This window comes from Jaculus jaculus, chromosome 5 (assembly GCF_020740685.1).
Source record: "Jaculus jaculus isolate mJacJac1 chromosome 5, mJacJac1.mat.Y.cur, whole genome shotgun sequence".
Classification (NCBI taxonomy): Eukaryota; Metazoa; Chordata; class Mammalia; order Rodentia; family Dipodidae; genus Jaculus; species Jaculus jaculus.
In genome coordinates, this window is record NC_059106.1 from 129,520,507 (window position 1) to 129,543,543 (window position 23,037).

At 38.5% G+C, this 23,037-nt stretch overlaps 1 protein-coding gene across 6 annotated transcripts in view; it reads left to right on the plus strand.

Annotated features, from left to right (window-relative positions):
* Positions 1–23,037, plus strand: part of Fgf12 (fibroblast growth factor 12) — a 559,941-nt gene that overhangs the window by 330,412 nt on the left and 206,492 nt on the right. For all 6 annotated transcript variants that reach the window (XM_045149232.1, XM_012947899.2, XM_045149234.1 and 3 more), the window contains one exon: positions 15,060–15,170. In XM_045149232.1, the coding sequence (XP_045005167.1) occupies positions 15,060–15,170 (111 nt within the window). The remainder of the gene's footprint in view (positions 1–15,059; positions 15,171–23,037) is intronic.

The following is a 23,037-nucleotide window of genomic DNA, read 5'->3' on the forward strand; positions in this document are numbered from 1 at the left end:
TAACCAACCAACCAACCAACCCACCCAGAAAGAGTACCACTACATTAATAGAAACAGAAATATAATTTCCAAATAGAGACTAAGGGGAAGAAGACCAATGCAAATGAAGGAAATGAGGATAAGTAAATATGCATACAGAATAAAAAAAACATGTTAAGAAGATAAGATATGAGCAGATATATTAGATTGTAATGAATGCAAGATGATTATGGTTAGTTGTTAAGAAGCTTTCAGAACAGAATGAAATAAATCACTTAATTTGTGTAGCATGCCACTTTTTATGTAAAAATGTATAATACAGGGCTGGAGAGCTGGCTTAGCGGTTAAGCGCTTGCCTGTGAAGCCTAAGGACCCCGGTTCGAGGCTCGGTTCCCCAGGTCCCACGTTAGCCAGATGCACAAGGGGACGCACGCGTCTGGAGTTCGTTTGCAGAGGCTGGAAGCCCTGGCGCTCCCAGTCTCTCTCCCCTTCTATCTGTCTTTCTCTCTGTGCCTGTCGCTCTCAAATAAATAAATAAAAAATTTAAAAAAAATTTTAAAAAAATGTATAATACACAAAAATCTCACTTGGCAATGTTTGTGGGCCAAGGAAGTTAAGCAAAAAACAAAAACAAAAAACAAAACAAAACAAAAAAATAATAATAAGCAACATCCAAAAATCAAAAATACAGTTATATCTGGTAGTAAAGTAATGGTGTGAAGTAAAGGAGATGATTGTATTGTTTAAATTCTGAAAAATAGCTTAAAGCAATTTTGGAACATTCTAGTGTTGGCCAATTCTGATGGTGTGTATGGGTATTTGATGGACAGTTATAGTTGCTGTAGTCTACTCTCTGGATCATGGAGCCATGCTGGCTCAAATTCTCTCAGGGCTTTTACTTGTAAAATGTGGGACTTTACACTACATTCACTTCTTTGTGCCTTATTCTCTATCTATGATATGACAGGGAAGAATACTCACTTCATAGAGCTGTTACCAAAATTGAAGGAGTAAATTCTCTCTAAAAATTCTCTCTAAAGTTATTTTGTGGGTTGGAAAGATTGCTCAGTGGTTAAGGCGCTTTCTTGCAAAGTCTAACAACCCAGATTCAATTTCTAGTACCCATGTAAAGCCAGATTCACAAAGTGGCACATGCATCTAGAGCTTTATTTTCAGTGGCCCTTGCATGCCCATGCCCTATCTCTCCCTTTCTCTCTCTCCCTCTCTCCCTTTGTCTGTCTATCTCTCCTCCTGCTAAAAAGTAAATAAATAAATAAAAATTTGAAAAAAGTTGCTTTGTGGTCCCAGATTCATAGGAATTGCTATATAGAATAACTACTATCTTTTTACTTCCTGAGTGTTGAAACTACTTCATGGTAAAAAGCAAATTTAAAGAAATGAAATAGTCAGTGGATAGGTAAAATTACAATAAATCTTTAAATTGTAATCAAGATAATCTTTACCAAAATGTAAATAAAAAAGCTCATCAAAGTTATTACACAGCACATCAGGAAGTTGTTAGGTGTCAGCATCAAAATTCAAAGAAAAATAATCTATGAGTACTCTACCTACTTTGGTTTCCACTTATGACTGATTATGCGTTGAGTTTACACTGATAGAAAGCTTCTTGTCCCTGGGGAGATTGTTGTTCAGAAGGATTCTAAAATCAAAGTAGATTTTAAAAATTGAACAAAATTAAAAGTCTGAAATATCAAATACACAATTTTTAGAGGTTTGATTCTATAGTACAGACAAAGTTCAAGATATATGTTAATGTTTAGTATGTTTCCCAAACAAGTATGTCCTTTGTTGATAGAGACCATGCCTTTTATTACCACTGTGTAACATATAAGTGTAGAATTGATTGCAATTTGAAAAATAGGTTTTGAGTATTAATGTCTTCTACTTTTTGAGGTTTGGGTGTTCATTATCTGTGGTCAAATGAATCACTTTTGTATTAGAACGTGAAGTATATGCCTTGTAGTGAGCAAGGAGACAACCTTGCTTAGTTGGTGACTAGGGCAATCAGAGTAGCTACTATTGAGAAATTCATCTTTTTTATTCTGGCTAAAATGAGCTGATTTATTTTTTATTCTTTTAAAAATAATTGATTAATTTATTTACTTGAGATAGGGAGAGAAAGAGTGAAAGAGTAAGAAAAATACAGAGTGAGTTTGGGCACACCAGAGCCTCCTGTTGTTGTAAAAGAACTCCAGATGCATGTGCCACTTTGTGCATCTGCCTTTAAGTGAATACTGGAGAATTGAACCTGGGCAGTCAGGCTTTGCAGGCAAGCACCTTTAACCGCTGAGCAATCTCTTCACCACTCCTTTATTTTATATTATTTTTTATTTTATTTATTTATTTATTTTTTTTTTTAGAGGTAGGGTTTCACTCTAGCTCAGGCTGACCTGGGATTTCACTGTGTAGTCTCAGAGTAGCCTTGAACTCACAGAAACCCTCCTACCTCTGCCTCCCAAGTGCAGGGATTAACGGAGTGCACTACTATGCCCGGCCCCCTCTATTTTTAAATATCCTTTTTATTTACCTATGAGAGAAACACACACACACACACACACACACACACAGAGAAATTGAAAGAGAGAAGGAGGGAGGGAAATGGAGAGAGAAAAGACAGAGAATGAGAATGGAAATGGGAATGTGTGTACCAGGGACTCTTGCCACTGCAAATGATCTCTAGATGTATCTGGCTTTATGTGGGTACTGGAGAATTGAAAGTAAGCAGGTAGGCTTTGCAAGCAAGGACCTTTAACCACTTAACTAACTCCCGAGCTTTTATATCTCCCCACCCCATAGGATCTAAGAGTCCACATCACAGTCCCTCATCGTCAGGTAACTGTGGCATTTCCTTGTACCTATGTTGCACTTGAGATGCACTTCCAGAGTGCATTTGGGCTATGATACACATTTGAATGTTAAGTGTACTATATTTGAGACATATTTCCAGTTACCTTTTGTATGGTATGCTACCAAGAAATAAATTAATTGCTGTCATTTAATTTGTACATATTGTAATTTAATGGGAACATTTAAAATGTTTATTAATATACACTCATAAAATTGGTTAATCTATTTAAAATGCTTTCTCTATTGTCAGTTCTAATTTAGTAAAAGTACCTTGTATGTATCTGTGTATACCTTTGAGCTCTGTTAGTATCTTGCATGCTAGATTTGTTGCTATGACTGAACTTTTCAAATATCATCATTTTAGGGCTGGAGAGATGGCTTAGCGGTTAAGCGCTTGCCTGTGAAGCCTAAGGACCCCGGTTCGAGGCTCGGTTCCCCAGGTCCCACGTTAGCCAGATGCACAAGGGGGCGCACGCGTCTGGAGTTCGTTTGCAGAGGCTGGAAGCCCTGGCGCACCCATTCTCTCTCTCTCCCTCTGTCTTTCTCTGTCTGTCGTGCTCAAATAAATAAATAAAATAAAAAAAAATATCATCATTTTACCATGGAACCTGCAGCACAGAGAGAAAAATCAGTTTCCTGAGTTGTATTGATAAGCATTATGTTAAGTACCAGGCATATTTCGGTGGATAAAACTGACATTGCCTCATGCTTGGGGCTGCTACAATCTTGATGTAGAGTAGAAATAGCCATGTATTTATATATTGGTATACGTGCTATGAAGGGGAAAACATAGTGTGCTGGTAGAGAATATGAATATACATATAGAGGCAGATTTAGATTGGGGGCTAAGCAGGACCTCAGTGGAGTGACTTGAATTGATTTCAGGCAGAGGGAGATTCTGGAGCAAGTATCTCTAGTTGTGAATAGAGAGAAGGGGTGTGCGTCTGGAGCCCAGTGGACCAGGGAGAGTAAATTGAGATGCTCATGGGGAGGCAGGCAGGAGCCAGATGGTCCAAAGCTCTCTAGGCTATGCTCAGGGTTGAGTGCTTTATTGTAAAAGAAATAGGAAGCTATTTAAGGGCTTCAATCAGAGGAGTGACATAAGCCAATTTATACTGTAAAATATTGCCTTGACTTTAGTGTAAGTGAAGAAGCTTTTGGCAGAAGCCAGACAGGAGCTCTTGATGGTATGGCGAGGTGGTGGCAGAAGCCGTGGAGGTAGCGGTGAGGACCAGACCCCAGATGTCTGGTTGTCCGTTACCCATGCCTCCCACTGTGCACACTCACTGTCCTGAATCTCAGGGTAGAGGCTAATGGATACTGTATTCATGGAGCTCTGAACTGCTTTGTGAAGAGAATTATTACTTGTTCTCACCTTGGTTGACTCTGCAGATTTTTCTTGGTGAATGGTATAGAATAGATGGTAAACTAAAATCACACATTGCAACAATAGTGCTTTACCTGCAAGTCATTTGGATTTGCTGTGTGAGGAGATTACTCAGGCTGCATCCTCCGAGTCGCAGCTATAGGACACACCCCGCATTTGAGCAGCAGCTCTGATGTAGGGAATTGCCATGCCTCACCTCTCCTAAACAATGTGGCCTAGTCAGATAGTTCTGGTGCCAAAAGAAATGTCTGTGAGAGAGGAAGTTTAAGAGCAATAGGAAATTTTAAACTGTTGTTTATAGAATCATCTTTCTGTGCATAGAGGTGCCTATATTCCTTCTTCCTATTTTATTTTATTATCTTATCTTTTATTTAATTTAATTTTCATGTCAGGAGGCCAAAAGCTATGTTTTCACCTCCAGATCACTGTTTCCCATTTAATCCTCACCTTTTCCCTTGAGCATTTCTAAAGTTTGGGGGAACTGATTGCAGCTCAAGATATAAGTAGAGCTAAACTAGCATGTTATACTTCAAAAGACTATCGATGATTAGCAATGAGAAGCTTATATAGCAGAGGGATTGGGCTTCAAGCCTAGCTCCAGTTTCTTGTCTGGTCAGTTTCTTAATCTATCTCTATTTCTAATCTCTCTATATCTATATCATATATATAGATACACACACACAGATATATATATATATATGCATATATATATATATATATATATATATATATGCATATATATATATATATATATATATATATATATATATATATGCCAAATATTAGTGTATACCTTATATTACTTATAAGGACAATCTTTTGACATATGGGACAGTCTTTTGACATATTGTAGTCTGTATCTATGTTTAGTTATACCTTTCCATCAATTTGTTCTGTTTCCTAATACATATATGGTTTGTAGAATAGTGCATGTATGTGACCTATATGAATAAATAAATACATATACATATAGAGGCTACAGGTTTAAATTTTCTTACAGATAGGAATCATAATAAAAAATGGAGATCACTGGTTTATAGGATGAAATAAAATTTAGATTTGCTTTGCTTATAGACCCTCCAGTACTCCAGACCCCGTTTCCTTTCTGCTTTTCTCTTCAGCCCTGCCTGGATCTGCTTATATCCCCACTAGCTGGCTCCCTGTCTGCCTGCCATGACCTTAAATGTACCAAGTCTCTGCTCCCTCTTGTTTTTTTTTTTTTTTTTTTTTTTGCTCCATCCACTTCTATCCAGAGGAAAGGCCTTCTGCCTTGCCAAGGGGAAGTCCAACCTGGGTTTCATCAACAAAGTCTTTCTTAATTACTTCTAATCTCAGAACTCTTCATCCCAAGTAAAATTAGCGTCTCCCGGTGATTCCCTGGCATCGTGTTTGTTCCTCTGTGACAGCAGTTTTTCATGTTCGGAGCTAAAATCATCAGTTGTGTGTGTATACCTTCCTGAAGAGGCTGTGGGTGCCTTTTAGGCAGGAAGTGCATCTTACTCTTCTCTGCACCCAGCACCTTGTGCATGTTAGAAGTCAATAACTATTTAAGTTATTTTAAATTTTCATGAGCATATTAAAAGGAAGAATGCTGGAGGAAGGGGGTTCAGGTTATAAGGAATAAAATTGGCTCACTGAAAAAAATAAATCTTATCTCTGTTGTCCTTTTATATCTTAGATCAGTTTTCTGTCTTGCTTCTCCTGTCTTCCCAGTCAGACTGCTTTGGTGAAAGGATGCTCTGGAGAAGCATGTCTTTCCTTTCTGTTTAGCTCTGAGGCCGCATGTAGGTTAAAGATTGCCTGTCTCAAGGTCACTTGGTTCCTGCTGAAGTGTGAGACAACTCCACGCTTTGGAGACGGTTCAGTGTGTGGTGACTGCTGCTGTGCTTGTCACACTGTTTACTGTGGAGGGAGAATGGAAAGAAACACACCGAAGGCTGGAGGCATTGTGTTAAGAAGCTGTCAACAGCTCTGTCGTACAAATGAGCTCCTCTGAAAGTCACAGGTGACAATGGACAATGCCAGATGCAACTTAATTTGCCCAACATTTGAACACCTGCCACCTGTCCTGTGCCTAGTGCTGTGCTAGAAATACAATGGAGTCTTGATTGAATGATTCATGGTTTTGCCCTTGAGATGCACACAGCTCATCCACAGATGGACAGACAGACAGACATGTTAACAAGCAGCTATAAGAGAGTATTGTGATTTCTAGCCAATGCACAAGGGAGTCAAAATGCGAGTAAATGACTTTACTGTAGGGATCCAGGGAAGAAGACCCCGGGCATGCCTTTAATCCCAGTACTTGGGAGGCAGAGGTATGATGCTAGCTGTGAGTTCGAGGCCACCCTGAGATGACACAGTGAATTCCAGGACAGCCTGAGCTAGAGTGAGACCCTACCTTAGAAAAACAAAAACAAAACAAAACAAAAAGTCTGTCTAGGAGCCTTGTGGGGAGTCTTGGTATAGAAGAAGGCAGAGGTACATTTCATTACAGAAGCAAGTGTTGGTAAACTCTCCACAGAGACTGATAGTAAATATTTTTGGCTTTGCAGGCCTTAAGGTCATTGTTACGAGGATTTATCTCTGTTTGTAGCACAAAAGAGGATATAATGGCAATGATGAACGGGCTTGGCTGTGTTCTGGCAAAACTTTATTAACTAAGTTGGCAGCCACAAGGCTATAGTTTGTGGACTCTTTTCCTAGAGGGAGGAAGACTCTTCAGAGAACCCCTAATTTGATGGGATCTGCTCATGTCTTAACTTTTCAAGTTTTAGCAATATTTTTCACTTAGTGTCCTTGCACCTGGAATACTCCTCAATGACACCATTAATTTTCTCTGGCTCTTCCTCCAGGTCTCTGTGGTTTTTCTTCTGAATACTGCTCACCATACACAGTCATTTCCTCAAAGTTATCTTTTTTTTATTGCCATAATTTTCACTAGAGTACCTCTGACACAGCTTTATACTTAAGGGTCCATCTATTTCTTCTCCATCTTTCCCATGGGCATGTGTGCTTCATGTCCTACTCTCTTTTAAATTTGGTGTTGAGGTGGGGCTGACTGTGGTCATTCCCAGCTCCAGTTTCTTGTGTTGTGGTGTCAAGGGACAGATTAATATTGGCCCCAATGAAATATTTGCTCCATAATTCATCGCTGTAGAAATCAGTTTTTTTTTTTTAATTCAAATGGCATTATCCCCTGCCAAGAGGAATAACTGCTTTGTACTCAGGTGCTCAATAAGTAACTTTTTAAGTTAGTACTTAGTACTTGTTAATAAAATAGATTTGCACTTTCAGATTCTGAAATTGGAATTATTGGCATTCTGTGAAAATATCCATGGTTGCAGGTAGGTAACTGTTGATGGTATCCATTACTCTACCTACTAATAGAGAGGCTATGGCTCCTGACAGGACATGGCTCTCTTTGAGCCTTAAGCAGACCCTTCCAGGTGGCAGTGACCCATCTCCAACCTTCTGCTACCAGTTCTGCAAGGTGCTCCTGTGTCTGTTCACTTAGCCTACTGAGTGGTGAATGAGAACCCTCAGGGCTGCTTCTCCTTTACTAAAGAGCATGTATTTTTAATGACTCCCTATAGCTCTGTATGGCTGTAACTTTTGCTTTATGTCCAAAAGTCTAGGAAAGTTCTATTTTCTTTCAAATGATGTACTATGTTCCATTTCTGAGTCATCTGGGCTTTTGATCTATGGTACATCTATCCCTTTAGCTATGATTGGTCACATTTATATTTTCTTATGAAAAACCTTCCATCCCCCATAGAATAACTTTATAATCTGTAATGGTAGAAGGTACCAGAAACGACAAAAATCTCACTTTCATGACCTCCTCAATCTCAGTTCCTTTTAGGTGGACAGTACCAAACTTTAAAGCATAGGCCCTGTTTGCAAGCCCACAGAGACTAAATATCAAATTAGCATCCTTGTTTAACATTTTCAGAGAACTTTGCATTTGCAGGTTGCCTGGTAAGCAGTCTTTAATTTCCCATGAAAACACAAACTAAGAGAACAGAAAACTGAAATTGTATTTAGCAGGCCATCTGTTTTACCCCTAAGGTTCCTGGTGACACCAGGACTCAGGACCTTACAGCGGACCTTGCTTTGTTACTCAGATACATCAGCTTGTGCAGACACCCATGCCCTTCATGACTGCTCTGACCTGTGTTTTGTTCTGTTTTCCCTGGTTGCCCACAAAGAAAACAAAGGCAAAAGTGATTTTCTTAGGCAACCTGTTCCCTCTTTGAAGATAATTTGCAGGAAATTCTTTGTCTGCTTTCTTATATCTTTTCCCCATTGGTCCTGGTTCCATCCGTGTGGAGCCACACACTAAATTGGCTGCTTCTTGCTTGTGTCTGCTCTCCAGAATGTGGAGACAGCTCAGAGCTCCCCGGAGTCCTCCCTTTTCTGGGCTGCATATCAACTGCTCATTCAGCCATTCTTCACATGACAGTCCTTTGTACCCTCTTTATTTGGCTCTTTTTCTTCTGGACCTGCTCCAGTTTTCTTGGAGTACTTCATAAAGGAACTGAACAATGCTAGAAATTGTAAGGACCCTAGACTCATAAGCCAGACTCGTCTCTTCATTTATAGTCCTGAACATTTTTGTGATTACCCGTCATTTTACATAAAAAATAAGGAGAGAGTGCCTGACACATTCACTTCTTGTCAGGAGTAAATAAAGGCTCAGCAAATAATTAAAAGAGTGTCTGGAACAAGAGAGGTAGGTTCAAAATATAGGCATTATTATGAAAATAACAATAAGTTATTCCCTGTTGAATAGCTTTTTATACCATTGTCATATGCCCCTCTCTTTAATTCAAAGATTATTTTCTTTCTTTACTTTCCAATAATGAATCAGAATGCCAATAAGTAGCACAGCTCAGTAGTCATCTCCCTTCTTTATTTGCTCCCTCCCCACTTCTTTCGTTCTTGCTTTCTTGCTCCTCATGTCTACTGGTTGCTCAAGACAAGGATTGTGCCTTATCCATTCTTTGGAAAGGAAAGAATTGTGTTTAAATATAGAATGAATTGCCGTGGTAAGTCATGTGTGTGCCAGCTGGTGACCTTGGGATCAGCACTTTTGATCTGAGCCTCAGTTTATTGTTTGATTGGATTTTTATCTTTGAAACTGTTGATGGGTCAGGTGAGATGGCTAACACTTTTAATACCAGCATAGAGGTGGTTGAGGCAGCTGGAGCATCAGGAGTTTAGGGCCAGCCTTGGCTACAATGTGAAACCCTGTTAAAAAAACAACAACAAAAAAGAAAAATAGTGAGTGAAAGAAGATATTAGATTCCAGGGTTGTTCCCATTTCTGAAGGGCATCCTATTTTTGGCAGTCTGGTGTTTATCCTAGGGTGTGTGCTCAAACTCCCATGGGTGTCTCTGCTCTGGGCCTCCACTGTGAACCACTCTTCCCTAACACTGCAGGTTAAGCCAACAGGAATGTCTAGAAAGCTCCATCAGGAGTCAGTTTTTGTTTTTATTTTTCTTTTGTTGAAAGTACTATATCACCTTGAAGGGAAGCCATGGTGAAGAATGTGAGGACCTTATCTGTCCTTTACCTGAAGGGAAGACATGTTGAATATGAGCTCTAATCTGTCCTCTGCTTTATCTTTATTCAACCTCTCTGAAGAGTGAAAGCTTTCTTTCTTTTTAATTTTTGACATAATTACAATTTTCATAAGCTTTTATAATAGTTTTTTATTTGTTTTGTTTTGGAACATGGTTACTTATAGGCAGGCCAGGCCTACCTAAACTCACTATGCATCTGAGGATGACCCTGGACTCTTGATTGTTTTGTTTCTTCCTCCCAAGTGACAGGATTATAGGATTACTGGGTATATTCCACCATACCCAGCTGCTTTCTAATAGTTTTTAAAATTTCATTTTTAAGAGAGATGAGAGAGAGATAGAATGGACAAGCCCCGGCCTTCAACTGTTGAGAATGAACTCCAGATATATGCACCCTCTTGTGCACATGTGCAACATTGCATGCTTGCATCACTGCGTCTGGCTTATGTGGGGCCTAAAGATTTGAACATGAGTACTTAGGCTATTGAGGCAAATGCCTTAACCACTAAGCCATCTCTCCAGCCCTCTAATAATATTTAATTGGAATGTTAAGATATTGTAGTGTTTCTATATCTCCTGTGATTGTCCAGCTTTAGAAACATCTTACATTAATATGGTACATTTGTATTATAAGCTAAGAATCAATTTTGATGCACTAGGATAAACTAGTTGCACACTTTATCCCTTCTCTTTCCTTCCTCCCTTCCTTCTTCATTCCTTCTCTCCCTCTGTCTTTCATTTTTTTGACAGGGTCTTGCTTTGTAACTGATTCTGGTCTCAAACTTGTGATCCTTCTGCCTCAACCTACCAAGGGCTGGGATTATAGGCATATACTATCGACACACCTGCATGGCTTCCACTGCTTTAATTGACAAATTATTTTTATAGCTTTAGGATGCCATATTACATTTATTCATCATGTCTCCATGTAGTCCTCTTAGATTCTTCTTGCCTGTGACATTTTCTCTTATGACCTTGATGTCTTTTAAAATGTTTATTTATTTTTATGAGAAAGAGAGAGAGAGCAGTTAGGCATGCCAGAACCTCTTGCTACTGTAAGCACACTCTGGATGCATGTGCCACTTTGTGCATCAAGCTTTGTGTAAGTACTGGGGAATCAAATCAAGGTTGGCAGGACTTGCAGGCAAGCACATTTAGTTGCTGAGCCATCTCCCCAGCCCCACCTTGATGGTCATGATGAGGAATAATCAAATGTTCTGTATGTCCTTTGATTGGGGTTTGCCTGGTGTATTTTTTACAACAGAGGTTGTAACTCTTTGGTGGAAAGCTAAAGAGGCAAAGTGCCATCTTAGTTCAGCATACTGAGGGCGTGTGCTATCAGCATGATTCATGACTGTGCTGTTGACTTCGGTCATGTGGGTGACATAGGGCTTTGTCCGGTTCCCACTGTGAGATGACTCCTCACTCCCTGTTCATACTGCTCTCATTAAAAGAAGCCATTGTACACAGGTAGTGAGAGTCTATTTCTCATCCACCCCACTGCCCAAGGTGGATGTTTCTGGTAACTGTTGTGATTTTCCCATCAGTTACTCAGGCTCTTACCGACCTTCCTTTCTGTGGCTCTGTCATCCTCTAGAGTTTTGCCAGATTAGTCCAGTGAGCATTAAGGAAAGGGGAATGTGGAGGAGAATGTTTGCTTTTAAAATCCTTGGCCTGAAAATGGCACACATCACTTCCCTTACATTCCATATGACACTCATTCATCTGCCAAACCCAACTGCAAGGGAGGCTAGGACATATGGTCGAGCTGGGTGCCCAGGAGAAAGAGGAAACAGATTTTAGTGAAATGCTTGCAGTATTACCACACCACTTAAGAACACAAAAGTTAACATGCCATCTCCCATTCCAATCTTCTAATAACATAGCTATGATTTCACTCAAAAACAGGAAAAAGTAGTAGGAGAACAAAATCTTGAAATCAGAAGGATAGTTGTTGAAAGCAAACAATGAGCTTAAAAAAAAACAAATTATTTAATTGGCTATGCTTTCTTAATTTTGCTATTGATCCTACCAAAATTTGTAGACTACAGGTACTAGTGTTTCAGCCTCTATGAACTTTTGACCTACATTCTATCTGTACTGTACTCTATCATTGGCAGTTAGCCTGCTGTGTCGTCTTGCCTCTGCTTGATTTTTCTATGTCTATAAAAATTCTATCCATTCCCCAAGTAACAGAGGAGTTTTCTTTGCCTAACCTAGATAGAGTTAGTCCTGCCTCCTCTGGGCCATCATGCCACTGCGTTTCCCTCATTTAATAGCTGCGATACATGCACACACATGCACTCATGCACACACACACACACACACACAAACACACACACACACACACACACACACACACACACACACACACGTTTTGAGTATTAGAGTGGGGATTCCCTGAGGATAGCACAGACTTTATTCCCTTTTACATTCCCAAGTAGAGTCTGACAAACAATATGTGTATTTGTTGATTGATCCCAAGATACTAGTTACACTGGTAAGTGGTCTTTAGAAATTGCCATCCTCCTCCTCCTTTACAAAAGATCTTCATTCATATTAGCCAGGCTTGCTGGAGGAGGCACTTATGAGCGGGGCCTTTGCACTTGGTTCTGTAGACGGTGAGGTTACCTGTGAAACTTCTGTAGTGTGGGACATTTGCTTTGCTAGATCATTACATAATTAAGACTCAGAGCCTGCTCTGTATTCTCTCGCAGTGGGACTTGGGGTAAAAGTCTAGTGCTCATTATCTTGAACAGGAGTTACCACCATGAATTCCCAGCGTGCCAACAGGAGCATAGCTTCACCATGGCAAAAGAAGTGTTTAATTATAGGTGCAAAAAGAGGAGCCTGAAGAAAACAAGCAATCTTTTGCATGCTTTAATGACAGGGCTGCCACACATCTCCTTACCAAAGAAAACATGGCTTCTCCAAGTAACCTTGAGCTTATCAGAAAGAATAGGAAGGGACCATTGTTCTTTCACTTTTATTGTCCTCTACCTTCAGTTCTCAGACTGCTGCTTGTGTCAGCCCCATTACAAGTTCAATCAATAATTTCCTGGTACAGAGCCAGAAAACATAATATCTGCTCTGCATGTCCTCTTCACCTGATGCGCACTATTTCCTTGACTTTCATAGTTGAAACATTATACTTTAATTTGAACTTATAGTTTTGTAGGGTCATCTAGTTCATACTGTCCTTTCATTTGTCTTCCTCAATGATTATAGTTCAAATAGGAATTTTTAAAATAGTATTTATTTATTTATTTGAGAGAGCACAAGAGAGAAAGAGGCAGACACAGATTGAGAGAGAGAATGAGAGAGAATGGGTGAGCCAGGGCCTCCAGCCACTGAGAATGAACTCCAGACACATGCACCACCTTGTGCATTTGCTTTACGTGGGTCCTGGGGAATTGAACCATGGCCCTTCGGTTTTGCAGGCAAATGCCTTAACCACTAAGTCATATCTCTAGCCCCCTAAAATAGAAATGGTTTGTCCCTTCAGTCTCCAGATGATACAAGTGAAAAGTAGATATTATATAACTTTCTCAGGACCCACAATACCTGGGGTTCTCAGTTGGTCTTGTGATTCCACATCTGGGCTGAACTAAAGCCTTCTGACAGCCACGTAGCCTCACAGTAGAATGACACAGTTAAAGTTCCCTAGTGAGCTGTGCACTTGTCTGATAGTCTCAGTATTCATGCTGGACTGGGTGGTCTCTGGAGGATAAACCTTGAAGATGAACCCATTAAGAAAATCCTGCTAATAAGATCAAAGAGAATCATAGGAGGGAACTAAATTCCACTCAATTTGACTCACAGATTCCACTGATAAGAAACTTGAGACCCATAAATTAAATGTGTTTATTTAACTTGAGAATAGATACTTGTTAATCAGTGCTTGATTCAGTGTTTAGTACAGTTTGTTTTACCGCCTTTCCTCATTCACAATTTTCTTGGTTTCTCTTCTGGTTCTCAGGAGTCCTATGAAGAAGGCAAAGTAACTCAGGCATTGCCATATATACCTAAAATAGGTCTTCAAGTCACAACACCAAGCCATAGATGTAGGTTATAGGTAATGGGAACTTTGTCTTAGTTAAACACATCTCATCCTTATTTTGAAAACATCAACAAAAACACCCAGCTTAACATCTAGTGCCTGGCATATCACTGGATAGAAGAAAAATAAAGAGATTCTTGGGGCAAAGGTTGAAGTAGAGGAGCATAAATCAGTGATTGTCATTCTGTGGATACCATACCTCTACTTTAGCAAAGATAAGGTTTTCATCTTTGCCTCATTTTCATGACCAGAGGCAGCATTTTTCTTTTCCTTCTCATTATGAAATAATTAGGACTATAAATGTACTAGAATAATTTTTATCCAGCATTAGAGATGAAAAGATGGTGATGCTGTGGAAACCAAATTGTTGTTGGCAGCCAGCATCACAGTGAGAAAGCTCTAAATATTGATATTAGCTGATGTACAAAAACCTAAATGTGGTGTACAAAGCCAGTCTGACACTATAGTTGTGTAGAGAATTTAAAAAGAGAGGACCAATTCTAGGTTAAAATACTTAGAAAGATGCTTGTGATTTTTTTTTTTCTAATGTACTAGAGAAATGATTTTGCAGTGTTGGGGTTCTTCCTTAGTGAAGTGTGCAGTATAGCCAGTATTCACATTTCCAGGCAATATTTCATGGCCATGGTAGGGGTGGGGTGGTTTGGTGGTGTTTGTATCTGTGGTTCTTGATGGCCAAACATCAGAATTTCAAAAACCAAGCTTTCTGATGTGTTAGCTGACATCCAGCAGAAATAGAAATTTTCCAGGCCCAGGTTAAAACTCCTAGATCTTAGGAGGGGTGATAGTGGCATTTGGTCTTAAGCAGTGATTCTGGAACAGGTCTGTAAACTTTGTGGCATCTTGCAGTCAGACAGTAGATGCACAAGGGAGGGCAGATAATTCACTGTTTATCATGCCTCCGTATTTTCCTAATCATAATTCTCTCTTATTTATTTACATTTGATACTCTGCTTCAAAGTGGTATGGTTCTGCCTCTAGAAGGGAAAAATCTATAGATATGTGACTGAAATGTTCCCCTTCCGATCGCTAATTTAAATATTTATGTCTTTGGCATTTTATGCATGTACTTACAGAATGTATTTAACAACTTGCAAGTGTGCATTTTTATCGACAAAATTAAAAAAAATGTGAATAATTATTTCATTTTGTTTTGCAGAACCCCAGCTGAAAGGAATCGTGACAAGGTTATTCAGCCAGCAGGGATATTTCCTGCAGATGCATCCAGATGGTACCATTGATGGGACCAAGGACGAGAACAGCGACTACAGTAAGGACCATGAGCTTCTTGGAATGAAGTACAGATTATATGTGTGGCCAAGCCTGGCCAGGGTAGCATCTTAACTATTGGGTGATGAGAGAGTCTGTGCGTGTTCTTTATCTTTTTTGTCATGAATTCCCTACGGAGAGAAGCATCAGGGCAGGAAGGCTACACAGGAAGAGAGAAGATGAACCTTGAAGGGGTTCAGTAGGTCATCAGATAGGATTTTCGTCCCACTGTAGTGCTTTCTGTTAGGTTGATAACTACTCATAGGAATAACAGAGCTTTCAATACAGAAACTATTTAAATCTTGGAACCAAGTGATGAGCAAGTTATAATTCTTAGACCTTAATATCTGACAGAAAACAATTATTTCTTAAGGTAAATAATGAATCCATCCATATATTTGTGTGTGTGTTATTTCATCTGGTTAAGGATAAAATTAAATATATTTACATATTATGATCTTTTGTAATATATGCAGTAGGAGCAGGGTAATAAGGACTGGTAGACCTGACATGGAATTTATATATATGTGTATATATATATATATATATATATATATATATATATATATATGTATATATATATTTTGGTTTTTCGAGGTAGGGTCTCACTCTAGCCCAGGCTGACCTGGAATTCACTATGGAGTCTCAGGGTGGCCTCAAACTCATAGCAATCCTCCTACCTCTGTCTCCCGAGTGCTGAGATTAAAGGCATGCACCACCATACTTTGCTTAAAATATATTTTTGAAATAAAAGTGCCAAATATCAACAGATTTCTACTAATATCTACAAATAGTTTTTATTTAACATTCAGAGCTGATGAGTTCAATAGCTAAATGTATTCATCAGGGTATGACAGAGTATATTTGTATTTTTGAAAATTTTCAAATACAAGCTTCAGAAGCAAGAACGATAGCTCTTATATCTTTCAACACCATCATATAAGTTCCTTAGAATAAATTCATGCTATTTTATTTTATCTGTAGTTATTGCTAGATTTTCAGTTTTCAACATTTAATAAATGTGCCAGATGTCGAAGCACCTTCCTTTAATCCTAGCACTTGGGAAATAGGCAGGAGTATCAGGAGTTCAAGGTCACCCCAGACTACACAGTGAGTTTAAGATCAGCTTGGCCTACATGAATTCCTGACTCAAAACAAAAACAAAGACATACTATAAAAATTCCAATGTGTCCAGCTGGGATGCTAGCTCAGGTGCTTGCCTTGAAAGCATGAGAACCTGAGTTCAGTCACCAGAACCTGTGTGAAAATGCCAGGCATTGTGGCATGCACCTGTGTTCCTGTCACAGGGGAGGCAGAGCCAAGAGTAAGGACCCTGGGCCTCATCGACTTTCCAGTCTATTTTACTTGGAAAGCTACGGGCACATACAAATGCATGCATGCATACACACATGTGCACTCACGCATATACATGTAATATATGTCTAATTGGTCTGTGGTTGTAATCACTGTGATTTTGTGATCAGACTGACAATCTATCAAACTTCAAAAGGTACGAACCAGATACATTTTATAGTGCTATGGTTTTTAAATAATATTTGAGAAATGATTCAAATCCATAAAATTTCGAGATGCTGTTTATCATGGCTTCTAAATTCTCTTTGTTCACTTAACATTGCACATTAAAAATATGAATTACAATAAAGAAAAGATCTTATCATAAAGAATTTCATCCCAGTTTTCTTCCTCACAGTTTTTGGCAAAGTAGTTGATTAGCTTATTGTGGTTGGCATTGTTGATTGGTACTTATGTGAACGAATTATCTAAATGATTCACATTTTCAATTCAGGAGGGAAGAATGGAAACACTCTTCTCTTCATGCATGACTGTTATCTATTGTATCTGTATTTGAGTGTTTATTTAGAGAGGCTGCAATTACAAGCGGAAAGAATCAGGGAGCTGCTTAGCTGTGTCACCCATGTTAATGCTGAAGTGTCTCTCATTGTCATTGTGTTCTGCTCACATCGGGCGGTGGGGCTAGAGTTCATAATGGTAGCACCACCCTCTGCTAACAGCACGGACCAGATTTTTAAAAATGGAAAAATTACAAACTGAAGAAAATGCATTGAATTTCCAAGCAAGACAAATAATCATTTTCAGTTCCCCAGGATGTGACCTGAACCCCAGCCAGATGTTCTGCTTGTGGTACTTTCCACAAGGAGGGAACACAAGGGTAAGAGCAAGAGCATGCAATCAACTGCACACAAATCTTTCCTTCACTATTTCTAGAAAAATAGTGGAAAATTATTGGTCTGTTGAGGCCAAGGCCATCACCAATCTGGACCCATGCCTACTTATACATGCATAAATCTATCTAATGTAGCTATACATACAGCAAATTTTATATCACTGGAATGGATGAAATATCTGCACCACATACACTGAACATGATGGATTTTGTCAGGTTCTGTTTAAACTCACAAATTTAAACCTTTTTTTAAAAATTATGTACTACCCTACACACATTTTGATAATAAGTGATTTAGATATTCAAAATACAAGGGATAATATAAATTCACATGGCTACTCATTACCAGCTTAAAAACTAATTGAAAATTTCAATAAATTTGAACCCTCTGTGCATTTGTTTCTACAAAATACTACTCTTTTTTATTACTAGGTATAGCTTTCCTAAATTTGGTTTTGCTTATTTCCATTCAGATTTTAAATATCTTTTGTATAAATGTATACTTAAGTGACTCATGATTTTGTTTTACATATTTAAGCTTTTTATAAGAGAGGGAATTAAATTCATTTAATGTATTTTAATCATTTCCATTATGGTTGTGATGTTTGTATAGGTGACATACTTAGTGTATCTATTTCATGTTTTGTAAAATACTTTACATATTCTTTTTTGGAGAGTTATTGCCCTTTTTATTTCAAGGAAATGAGAATTGTTCTGCTGTAATGTGGTACTGAAGACATCTTCCTTGATCATCTTTTAAAACATTCACACATATCTTATGTTGATATTCTTTTTTACAATCTTCTGTGTTAGCATCCTGTTACTACAATGGAGAGCTATAGTAAATCAACATGAAAAGGGGAATGGTTACTGTTTCTACCCCATGAGTGATTAGCCCTCTTGCTTTGGACTATGGTGGCACACAAGACCAGGACCGGAAGCCTATTGCTTACATCGTCTGGGAAGTAACAGGGGGTAAAAGTTGGGGTCCCACAATCTGAACTGACGGTTTACCCCAATGAGTGAATCAGTTCTCACTAGGCACCACCTCTCATAGTTTCCAAGCTTCCATAGTACCCTGCACGAGGTAATCCAGACTCGTTTTACTTCCGCTTGTAACTAACTCCTCTGGGAACTGGACAAATATATCATTGCTAGTTATTCTTTGATTAACCTTCCCAGCAGAATGTTAGTTGCACAATGGAAGAAATTTTGTTTCAGTCCTTCACTTTCTCTGTAATGGTCTGTCACTCACAGCAAGCATTCAGTACTAAATGAAAGGATAAATGGATGAAGGTCCTCTGGTGAATACGTGCAAGAATTTTTCTAGGTTAAAAATACTTCTGCCACATATTGTTGTCTTTCTTTGTGTACATATGTGTTATACATGTATGTATGTAGGCACATGTGTGTACATGTGTCCATTCAGAAGTCAGAGGTTGATTGCATGTCTCTTTTGCCATCACTCTCCCTTTTTATTTGTTTGCTTAAGCAGGGCTTCTCACTTGAACTCAGAGCTTACTGATTTGCTTAGTCTAGTATCCATCCTGCCCTGAGGATCTCTAGTCTTTGCTTCTTGACTGCTGGGCTTATATGTAAGCAGTTGCACCCAAGGGGCATTTATGCAGATGCTGGGGATCTGAACTCAGGTCCTCATGCTTGTGTCGCAAGCACTTTTCCACTGAGTCACCTCCCCAGTCCTGGCCACTTTTTTTTTTAAATTTTTTTAAAAAATTATTTATTTATTTATTTGAGAGCGACAGACACAGAGAGAAAGACAGATAGAGGGAGAGAGAGAGAATGGGCGCGCCAGGGCCTCCAGCCTCTGCAAATGAACTCCAGACGCGTGCGCCCCCTTGTGCATCTGGCTAATGTGGGACCTGGGGAACTGAGCCTCGAACCGGGGTCCTTAGGCTTCACAGGCAAGCGCTTAACCGCCAAGCCATCTCTCCAGCCCCTGGCCACATATTTTTGACATTGTCTTTTGAAGTCATTTCCGACCAGAATGATTGCAATGCACGAGCACTTTTACACTCCTACTCCTACTCCAGCTTTCTTTGATGACACTGCTTCACATAACAATATTACAAGTTTTTAAAAGTTTTATTTATTTATTTGAGTGAGTGAGACAGGTAGAGAGAGAGAGAGAGAGATTGAGAGAGAGAGAGAGGGAGGATGGGCCACAGCCTCCAGTTCCTGAAAAGGAACTCCATTTGCATGTGCCACCTTGTGCATCTGGCTTATGTGGGTCCTGGGTAATCAAACCTGGGTCCTTTGGCTTTGCAGCAAGTGCCTTAATTGCTAAGTTGTCTCTTCAGCTCAGCAGTACAATTTTTAAAATCATACATGAACACTGTTACAGACCTATACACTGAGTTACTTCTTTTATTCAGATTTGCAGAGGATAAACTTTCTCGTGCTCTTCCTCACCACACATATTTCAGTAAAAAATTTCAAGTGAAAACAAATAATTTTATAAATACCTTTTCTGAGTGGAGATTATTGCTAAACAATGTCAGGGGCATATTTAAATTCTATTCATGTTTCTTAATAGAAAAAATTATAAACCCCTAAGTTGTTAAAATGTCTTTTCCCCCTCTACTTTATATGGGTAAAGAGTAAAAGCAGTTGATTGCTTGAAAAAAAAAAAATCTTGTTACTATGAGCATCTGTCAGAAATGTGCTGTTTGGTTCACTTGACATCATTAGGTCCAACCATCTTTACTATAGTATCTTGCATAGAATTGATAAAGACACCTGCTCTTTTGTTCAGAAAGAAAAGACTAATTATATGTAATTGAGTACAAACACAAATGGGGTTGTCTGCAATAACAGATAAGAATCTCTACAGTGTAATGATAACAAAAATGCAGGACCATTGGAACACTGGTACACACACACAAAAAGACAATTGCAGCTTGGAGGATATTAATAGGAGTGTTTTACATAAAATTTAAAAGCTAATTATTCTACTTCACAAGTTACCATGATAAAAGATGCATTTGAAGAGGTTAAAAAGGCTTGGAAGAAAATGACTAAGATGCCAAATGTATTGTTTTCTTTACCCTGAACAAAAGGTAGGAGCAGCTCTTTCACTATGAGGAGGGTTGCCTGATAACGCAGAGCCATTTTCTGATCAATGTTCTATTAGCATCCTGCTCGAGAGGGAGAGGCCCACTACAAGTCCCCTTGCATCCCGAGAGTCTGTTCCAAATTATTTTGAATAGGAAAGATAACTGCATGGTTACAGACATGTAAGGCCACGACAGAGTGTGCTGTTGGGTACAGACAGGGTCACAGTGCACAGTCAGACAGGCTGCTGTGATGGTGTGGGTAATGATAAAGACAAGATCAACCTGTAGTCATGCCTGAGTACGGACAAAAACAAAAAAATGATAAAAAAAAATGACCCAATCTTTCTCTATCTTGGATTCAGATGAACATGGACATGGCTGCTGAATCAAACACAGAATTCTTGATCAGAATTATTAAGCTACCCAACACTAGAATTACTCCCACCTTCTTAGGGAAGGAAATCTACCAGTCTTGGAGCCCTCTCTGAATCACTTAATACACTTTAAATGTCTTTTCCTGCACCCACTTAAGGAGACATTGCTGTTTACTGTGGTGCATGTCTATCTGTCCTTGCTGTAGAGTCATTAAGTGCAATTTTCTTCAACCACAAGTATTTTTCTGATACTCTTTGGTTCGATAGACATAGACACAGTCAAAAGTAAGGCTCTTTCCTATACTCCATCTACCAGCTGGACACATTCTTGGTATTAGTCCAGATATAGTACAGACATAAACAAGATATACATACCATTTATTCTTTCCATCTCTATACTTCTTCGTCTAATTTGTCAGTTATCAACTTTTATATTTATAATGAATATCTGCAATATTTTTCTATGTTATTTTCTATATTTTTAGTAACTCTCTCCATTAATATTACTGTAACATTTTCTAAATTAATACAAATTTAAGTGGATTTTTTAGAAGACATAACTTTGTTATTGGTGGACATCTCAATTTTGATATCTTGTTGTTACAAAGCGATTTTTCATGTGTTCAAATATATTTGTATGATGAATACTTAATGGAATTACTGGGTCAATGGCATGTGTTTTTTTTTTTCCTAATTTTGAGAGATGTCAGCTAATTGCTCACCATTTTACACATTTATACTGAGAGTATCTTTTTCTATGTTATAGATAACATAGTTTAATCAATTTTTGAGGGTTTCGGTCACCTTGAAATGTAAATAATACATTTTTTTTTACTATGAGTTAGTTTGAACTCTTCTTTATACATCATAAGAGACATCTACATTTCCTCTGTTATTTCTGATTGCATTTGACTCTATAATACAGACCTTTTACATTTTTAGTGATTGGTATCTCTTTTAAATATGTTTCATAGCAGTTTTGCTCATTTTGTTGTTTTGGAGCTATTTGACAATAACTTTATATTCTAATCTACTTTTATATTGCTTTATACTTTTTCTTCCCATTAAAAAATTCTAATTTTTCCTTGATGACACAAGCCTGTACTCTCAATTACTAGGAGGTGAACAGTTGGGGCTTGAGGGTAAACAGAATAAGTTCAAGGCAAGTTTGGGCAACTTAGACAGACTTGTCTCAAATTAAAAGTAAAAAGAAGCCTTAAATATAGCTCAGTGGCAGAGCACTTGCTTAGTATGATGGAGGCTGTATGTTTAATCTCTAGCTAACTGGTTCCTACCCCCACCTTACCACCCTCCCAACCCACAGAACAACCCTACTTATCCCAAGGTTATGAAGGAACACTCCAATGCTTTGATTTATTCATGCAGTGTTTCAGCGTTTTATAGTTAACATATAATAAAATTTTGGAATGCATTTCTTGAGATCTTTTGATACTAATATTTTATATTTATGTCCATTATAAGTATAAATACAGTTTGTGACTATATTGAAATAATTATTAATTCAGTATAAAGAAAGATATTTCAAAGTTGCCTGTGTGTCAGTTCCAGAAATCCAAGTTTGAATGTACATATTATTCCTTCTAGTTACAGTTTGCACACAAAACCAAACATGCAGAGTTTTGGTAACAGTAGTCAAAAGTTCTAGTCACAGCCAGCAGGGGGCTCATATTGCTACACTCTAAACAGAAACATGATCCCAGTGGTGAGTTAGTGAAAATTATCAAGGCAGCCTTGAATTTCTTACTGTTGGAACACATGTGCATGCTGCCGGGAGCTCTAAGGATGTTCTTTCTCCCTGACAGTGGGTTGTTCTGGTGAGGCTGTTCGTCACTTTCAGCTCAAGCATCTTTATGATAGTTCTTACTGGGGAGCAGGTGTTTGTGCCACGTCAAATTGTAGAGATTTTATTTTCTTATGTTAGATGTATGTTAATACTATGTCATGAGTTCTGCATGTGAAATCTCACCTATAGTCTGGGTTCAAAAGGGAAAGAAACTCATGTAGTAACCTGGTTTCATCCTCTCAGGCAACACTTAGGGGCATGGAATGTTGTTACCCTTACAGTGCACAATCTCCCTCACCATTCACCTACAAGCTCATTTCCTTATTCTGCTATATTTTGAACAAAGATAAAAGAGAAGATAATGGGAAGGGATTATACTAAAATACATTATATACAAATATGAAAATTCT